The sequence below is a fragment of the Phalangium opilio genome, unplaced genomic scaffold, assembly GCF_054372755.1.
Source record: "Phalangium opilio isolate 3A_F unplaced genomic scaffold, DU_Popi_V2 ptg000505l_1, whole genome shotgun sequence".
NCBI lineage: Eukaryota > Metazoa > Arthropoda > Arachnida > Opiliones > Phalangiidae > Phalangium > Phalangium opilio.
In genome coordinates, this window is record NW_028324239.1 from 3505123 (window position 1) to 3513569 (window position 8447).

At 44.5% G+C, this 8447-nt stretch overlaps 1 protein-coding gene across 1 annotated transcript; it reads left to right on the forward strand.

Annotated features, from left to right (window-relative positions):
- Nucleotides 1-1192: 1192 nt before the first annotated feature.
- LOC149591213 (uncharacterized) lies at nucleotides 1193-6529 on the forward strand. The gene has a single exon (XM_089861795.1). It carries the CDS (start codon nucleotides 1193-1195, stop codon nucleotides 6527-6529), a length of 5337 nt encoding a protein of 1778 aa, XP_089717921.1.
- The last annotated feature ends 1918 nt before the right edge of the window (nucleotides 6530-8447 follow it).

Here is an 8447-nt window from a genome sequence, read left to right on the forward strand (position 1 = left end):
CTGACGAACATTAAATTTTTGGGCTTCCGTGGCTCAATGGTTAGCGCGCAGCGGGTTCAGCTGTTAACCGAAAGGTTGGTGGTTCGAGCCCACCCGGAAGCGGTGTTGTGGGGTCTCAAATGTAACGTAAAAAGTCAGAGATTTTCCACAATACCTGACGAACATTTAATTTTTGGGCTTCCGTGGTGCAATGGTTAGCGCGTTCAGCTGTTAACCGAAAGGTTGGTGGTTCGAGCCCACCCGGGAGAGGTGTTGTGGGGTCTCAAATGTAACGTAAAAAGTCAGAGTTTTTCCACAATACCTGACGAACATTTAATTTTTGGGCTTCCGTGGCGCAATGGTTAGCGCGTTCAGCTGTTAACCGAAAGGTTGGTGGTTCGAGCCCACCCGGAAACGGTGTTATGGGATCTCAAATGTAACGTAAAAACTCAGAGTTTTTCCACAATACCTGATGTGGAAACTTTCTTAGAATTTGGTATTTTTTATTTTTCTCTTTAAATATCTGTTTTTTCCTCACTTGTTTTGGACAAGGCCTTGGGTTAGGAAATTTCTGAATGACCCCCGTAATACAGGTGCAGCGGGTCACCGGCCGGTCATGCTATATTTTTGTAAGCATGTTTGTCGAGAGAGAATTCCTCTGGCTCGAGGCTTTCCCCTTAAGGGAAAGTGTTTGCTCACCTGACCTTTGGGCTTGTCCAATGAAAGTGAGTTTTTTTTTTGAAGTTATTGTGTAAATAAGGGGCAGGAATCTCTTCGTGTGGAGGGTATTTTTGCTTCACTCTTTTTTTAGCTGTTACTCGGGGTAGTTCGCTACCCAAATCAAACCTTTTATTCAGTCTAATTTCATCATGTAGTTTAATTATATTTTTAACATTAAAACATTACTTGTTATTTAAATCTCAAGTTGAGCTAGTTGCGATGTTTTTTTATTCACATATAATTAACAAATAATATAACGCGAAGGAGAAGTTACGACATAATTTGGTGCCAGAATACTCGGGATAGGGACACTTTAGATTTAACTAAAGTATTATCAAGTATGTGTTAACGTTTTCGTGTTATAATCGGCGGCGGCGGATAGAGTAACAGAACCTTGCGGATTCGTATCATAATAAAGTACGGAGCTTTATTTAATCTAAACAACGGCGGAACTCTTGAACTTTAATTTAATCCGGTAAATTAAATCGGAACTATGGCAACGGAACAAGCCAAACAAATACGGAAGCGTGGGGTAATTAGAGGACAAATTACCACTAACTTAAAAAAGATAGAAACCTTACTTCAGTCGGTACCAGTGGACAGGGACGAGTTGGAAGAAGGACTAAACGTTATATTAAGGAAGGAAGCGGCCCTTCGACCTTTGGATGATATAGTACAGACTCATATAACAGACCCGGATCAAATGGAAGATGATGTGGAACAATGCGAGAAAATATACGACGACATTTCTGTATGTAAAACAAAGTGTTCTCGTAAAATTCGAGAAATAGATGCCACCCTAGCTACCGGAGGGGCAAGCGGTTCTAGCACCCCATCAACTCTCTCCAGTTCCGGCAGGAGTAACGGAAGCTCGGTTAAACTACCGAAGCTTGAGCTCGCCAAGTTTGACGGCGATATGACGAAATGGCCAAATTTTTGGAATCAATTCAGCTCCACTGTACACCAGAACGTGGATTTGGATGGGACGAAGAAGTTCACGTACCTAAAAACTTGCCTGGAAGGACTAGCAGCTACCGCAATCAAGGGTCTCACCGTCTCCGACGCCAACTATATCGCGGCTATAGATATTTTGGAAAGAAGATTCGGACGCAGAGATCAAACAGTGAACACCCACTTGGATAACCTGGCAACGATTGACCCTGTTACCAGAACTTCGGATACCGCGGCATTACGAAGGCTTTACGATTCGCTAACGGTAGAAATGCGTAGTTTAAGTGCTCTCGGAATAAGTGAAGATAGATACGGTATATTATTGTGTACGATTCTGCTGAAACGGATCCCAAAGGATATAAATCTTGAATTTAGTAAAAAGCAAGATGGTCAGCGCGAGTATGATATCACGGAGCTTGTCCAATTCCTCGGGGACGAAGTATCAAGTCGCGAGCGGGCGTTCACTATGAGTGAACCGGTTCGAGTCGCAACGGCGGGCGGCAAGGAGCCAAATTGGAAAACGTGGGAAGAGCGTAAGCCTAAACCTAAAGGTTTTCAACAACGTAGCGGCGGGTCTACGTCATCGGCCATGGCTTTACATACGGGTGTAGCACCTTCGTCGAAAGGTTGCTTATTTTGTAGTGACATTGGTCATTTTTCGGGTGAATGTGATAAAATATCGGTTCCGCGAAAACGGGAAATAGTGCGGGAAAAGGATCTTTGTTTTGTATGCCTCAAATCGGGTCACAGTTCGAAGTCATGCTTCAAAAGGAATAAAGTTTGTAAACATTGCGGCTATAAACATCATTCAAGTATTTGTGAAACTCAACACAAGAAGGATGAAGGAGCGGATTCCACTGAAATCACAGCTTGCCATCTAAGCACTAAGGGAGATAAAATAAGTCTTCTTGAAACGGCCCAAGTAGATTTGTCTAACGGCGGAAACGGAATATCCCTAAGAGTGAGATGTCTCATGGATGGAGGAAGCCAACGTACCTTCATAAAAACGGAAGTTTCACGCCAGCTAAACTTGCCAGTAGTAGGGGAGGAAAAATTGAGGGTCGTAACCTTCAATAGCGATAATGCTAAGGAAGAAACAAGACGTCGCGTGCGATTAACCCTCACTAACGTTCGGGATCCATCAAAGAAGATAGAGCTAGAAGCTCTAGAATCCCCGTCCATCAGTTGCAGCAGAATTTGCGTATCGCAGAAAGAAGCCATAGTAAATCTTCAAAATAAGGGATTTCAACTGGCAGATAACATGAATGATAATTCTTCAGGAGAGCTTCAATTGCTCATTGGAGCTGATTATTATTGGATGATCGTTACGGGCAAAATTGAGCGCTTGGGTCCAGCATTAGTAGCACTAGATACGCTCTTTGGTTGGACCATTTCGGGCCCCACGGATACATCGGAGGTAATCGGTGCGCATACGGTCGCGGTTTCGAAAGTCCTTGTCTATAATACTGAAGCCAAGATCTCGGACCAAGTCGAGAAATTCTGGAGTCTTGACGCAATGGGCATACAAGATTCTGGAATCAAGGAGGATGTCACTGGAATGAAAGTTCTAGAGAACTTCGAAAGCTCGATTTCATTCAGAGACGGGAGGTACGAAGTCTGTCTACCTTGGAAGCCAAATCGAGAGAATCTTGGTGACAATTATAAAGGAGCAAGGAAAAGGGCTCAAGGCTTAGCGAGGAAATTCGTCGCTAACCCTAGCTTTTTCATGAAATATCGGGAGATCATACATGATCAGGAAAAACGTGGTGTCATTGAGAAGGTCGAAGCCATGGACCAGGTTGTCACCGGGAATCCTCGCTACTACTTGCCACATCATGGTGTAATTAGAGAAGACAAACAAACGACGCCATTACGAGTGGTATACGACGGTTCAGCTCATGATCCGGGCTCGTCCTCGCTCAACGAGTGCCTAGAAATCGGGCCCAACTTAAACCCGGATATCTTGGAGGTTCTCCTACGATTTCGCACCTTCAAAATCGCGTTCGTAGCAGATATAGAAAAGGCCTTCCTGCAGATCTCATTAACACCGACGGATCGAGATGCAGTAAGATTCTTATGGCCGGAAAACCCTTCTAAGCCTAACGAGCTAACGGAATATCGGATCACGAGAGTTCCATTCGGAGTCGCCTCAAGTCCGTTTCTTTTAACGGCCACCATTCGGCATCATCTCAAACAAAATGAAGAGAAATATCCAGAAGTTTGCGAGCTTATAAGATCTGGGCTATACTACGACGACTTGGCTTCTGGATCGTCGGAAGTATCGGAGGGTATAGCGTCAGCAACCGAAGCAAAGGAGCTAATTCTGGGAGCAGGTATGAACTTGCGGAAATGGCTGTCAAATTCACGGGAACTCCAAGAGACAATGAACGGGAAAAGCTCATTGGCTGGAGAATCAGTAAACTTCAGTCTTGACAGCAGCCAAGGCCCAAACGTCAGTCAAAAGGTTTTAGGCCTAGCTTGGAACAACTCCGAAGATCATTTCTCGTTTGATTTAAAGGGACTGCTCCAATTTCTAACTACCAGAGTAAACACGAAGCGTTTCATACTACAATGTGTAGCACGAATCTTTGATCCCATTGGTTTCTTAGCCCCTTTCGTTATCAGGATGAAAGTTCTCTTCCAAAGCCTCTGGAGAAGCGGGGCAAAATGGGATACCAAGCTAGGGTTTGAAATCACGGACGAATTTGATCGGTGGTGTGAAGAGCTCCCACAGCTTCACCAGTTGAAGATACCTAGGCATTACTATGATGGTATTTCTGAAGATGAAATTGAAAGTCGTCAACTAATCGTGTTCTGTGACGCGAGTAAACAAGCATACGCTGCGGTCGCGTACATTCGGTACATTCGGACGGACGGTACAATCGGAGTAAATTTCGTGTCGGCAAAATCTCGCGTCGCTCCTATAAATGAGATGACAATCGCGCGGCTTGAGTTAATGGGAGCACTCCTAGGCGCACGGCTTCTTAATTACTTGAAGCCAATCTTCACGGAAAAACTGTCCGACATTCGGCTTTTTACGGACAATACAGCAGCACTCTATTGGATTAGGGGTTCTCCATCACGTTGGAAACCCTTTGTGGCTAATAGAGTCACGGAGATTCAAGGGCTAACGGAGCCACGAATTTGGAGTCACGTCAGGGGACCAGAAAATCCCGCGGATCTTGCCACCAGAGGCAAGTCGGTAGACCAGCTGATCGAGTGCGAGTTGTGGTGGAGTGGACCGGAATGGCTTCGGCTAGACGAAACTAAATGGCCTTCTACGTCAGGGGCGGAGCCCGTTCAGGAGGACCTGGAGGTAGAACAACGGGTGAAATTCAAAGAATCCTTGCAGTGCAGTTGCATTGTAAACGCGGGGAGCGAGCCATTGTTGGACGTAGGAAAGTACAGCTCTCTTTCCAAGGTCAAAAGAATTATGTCCTACGTAATTCGTTTCACTGAGAACTGTAGAAAACATAAGAATCTACAACAGCGGGGAGCGCTCACAACGGAAGAAATTCTACAGGCAGAGAAAGTCCTGATACGTGAGGCCCAATCACAGGACTTCCGGGAAGAGAAGACACGGCTTCAATTGAAGGAAAGAGTTTCGACTCAGTCCAACATCTCCAATTTGAACCCCATAATGGACGAAGATGGGATAATGCGCGTCGGTGGACGCTTGGAAAAAACGGGATTGACCTTTGGTGAGAAACACCCAATAATTTTAAACTCAAAAAACAAGTTATCGGAGCTAATCGCTGGGTTCCATCATGCTAGGTTAATGCACTCAGGTTTAAGGGACACTATTACCGAGATAAGGGAACGGTTTTGGATAATTCGCGGCAGGCAAATGGTAAAGAAATTAATAGGGTCTTGCGTCACCTGCAAACGCTTTTCGGTGAAGCCTGGCGCCGCGGTTGTAGCCCCTCTCCCTAGCGATAGGATCAACGAAGCGCCTCCTTTCAAAATTGTAGGAATAGATTTCGCTGGTCCAGTTATAGTAAAAGTTGGAAAGCGTGGTACTCAAAAGGCTTACATAGCTTTGTTTACATGCGGAGTAACACGAGCCGTGCATCTAGAGCTGGTTTCTGACCAAAGCACGGACTCCTTCCTCATGTCGTTCAGGCGGTTTATCTCGCGTAGGGGTGTACCTAGTACCATATATTCGGATAACGCGCGCACATTTCAGAGGGCAAATTTTGACCTTATAGATATTTGGGATCACATAAAATCTAATAAATTTTTGGAATTTCTAGTTAGCCAGGAAATAAATTGGAAATTTATAGTGGAACGCGCGGCCTGGTGGGGCGGGTTTTATGAAAGGTTAGTCAAATCCACAAAATTAGCCCTTAAAAAGGTTCTAGGGAGATCCCTCCTAAACTATGAGGAGTTTGAGACCACTCTAATTGAGGTTGAAGCCATTCTAAACTCAAGGCCTCTCACCTACGTTTACAACGAAGTAAACGAACCTGCACCCCTAACCCCTGGGCATTTTTTAGTCGGGGACCGCGTAACTGCGCTACCCTCTCGGACATTTAGTAAGACTGATAGAGTTAATGCTAATCGGGAGGAAATTACACGAAGGTGGCGCTACAGGCAAAACCTGTTAGATCAGTGTTGGGTGAGATGGAGATCAGATTATCTGATGGAACTCAGCACAGCTCACAAATACGTGCAACCCAAACGTGAAACGGAGTTCAAAAGGCAAGACTTAGTATTAGTACACGACGAAAAGCATCCAAGAACAATTTGGAAAATGGGTGTAATTGAGGAATTATTTAAAGGTAGAGACGATAAGGTTAGATCATGTCTTGTTAAATTAGGCACAGGAAAAAGTTTAAGAAGACCTGTGCAACTCCTATATCCACTAGAGATTGTGTAAATTCGTTAATTTTGCCCTCAATTAATTTTTTTTGTAATTAATTCAAATATTTTGATGAGCTTAACTCATCGAGCGGGGAGTGTTGTGGAAACTTTCTTAGAATTTGGTATTTTTTATTTTTCTCTTTAAATATCTGTTTTTTCCTCACTTGTTTTGGACAAGGCCTTGGGTTAGGAAATTTCTGAATGACCCCCGTAATACAGGTGCAGCGGGTCACCGGCCGGTCATGCTATATTTTTGTAAGCATGTTTGTCGAGAGAGAGTTCCTCTGGCTCGAGGCTTTCCCCTTAAGGGAAAGTGTTTGCTCACCTGACCTTTGGGCTTGTCCAATGAAAGTGAGTTTTTTTTTTGAAGTTATTGTGTAAATAAGGGGCAGGAATCTCTTCGTGTGGAGGGTATTTTTGCTTCACTCTTTTTTTAGCTGTTACTCGGGGTAGTTCGCTACCCAAATCAAACCTTTTATTCAGTCTAATTTCATCATGTAGTTTAATTATATTTTTAACATTAAAACATTACTTGTTATTTAAATCTCAAGTTGAGCTAGTTGCGATGTTTTTTTATTCACATATAATTAACAAATAATATAACGCGAAGGAGAAGTTACGACACCTGACGAACAATTAATTTTTAGGCTTCCGTGGTGCAATGGTTAGCGCGTTCAGCTGTTAACCGAAAGGTTGGTGGTTCGAGCCCACCCGGAAGCGGTGTTGTGGGGTCTCAAATGTAACGTAAAAAGTCAGAGTTTTTCCACAATACCTGACGAACATTTAATTTTTGGGCTTCCGTGGTGCAATGGTTAGCGCGTTCAGCTGTTAACCGAAAGGTTGGTGGTTCGAGCCCACCCGGGAGAGGTGTTGTGGGGTCTCAAATGTAACGTAAAAAGTCAGAGTTTTTCCACAATACCTGACGAACATTTAATTTTTGGGCTTCCGTGGCGCAATGGTTAGCGCGTTCAGCTGTTAACCGAAAGGTTGGTGGTTCGAGCCCACCCGGAAACGGTGTTATGGGATCTCAAATGTAACGTAAAAAGTCAGAGTTTTTCCACAATACCTGACGAACAATTGATTTTTAGGCTTCCGTGGTGCAATGGTTAGCGCGTTCAGCTGTTAACCGAAAGGTTGGTGGTTCGAGCCCACCCGGAAGCGGTGTTGTGGGGTCTCAAATGTAACGTAAAAAGTCAGAGTTTTTCCACAATACCTGACGAACATTTAATTTTTGGGCTTCCGTGGCGCATTTTTTAGCGCGTTCAGCTGTTAACCGAAAGGTTGGTGGTTTGAGCCCACCCGGGAGAGGTGTTGTGGGGTCTCTGATGTAGCGTGAAAAGTCAGAGTTTTTCCACAATACCTGACGAACATTTAATTTTTGGGCTTCCGTGGCGCAATGGTTAGCGCGTTCAGCTGTTAACCGAAAGGTTGGTGGTTCGAGCCCACCCGGGAGAGGTGTTGTGGGGTCTCAGATGTAGCGTGCAAAGTCATAACTTTTCCACAATACCTGACAACCATTTAATTTCTATGCTTCCGTGGCTCAATGCTTAGCGCGTTCGGCTGTTATCTAATAGGTTGGTGGTTCGAGCCAACCCGGGAGCGGTGTTAGGGGTTCTCAAATGTAACGTAAAAAGCCAAAGTTTTTCCAAAATACCTGACGACCATTTATTGTTTGGGCTTCCGTGGCGCAATGGTTAGCACGTTCGGCTGTTAACCGAAAGGTTGGTGGTTCGAGCTCACCCGGGAGAGGTGTTATGGGATCTCAAATGTAACGTAAAAAGTCAGAGTTTTTCCACAATACCTGACGAACATTTAATTTTTGGGCTTCCGTGGCGCAATGGTTAGCGCGTTCAGCTGTTAACCGAAGGGTTGGTGGTTCGAGCCCACCCGGGAGCGGTGTTATGGGATCTCAAATGTAACGTAAAAAGTCAGAG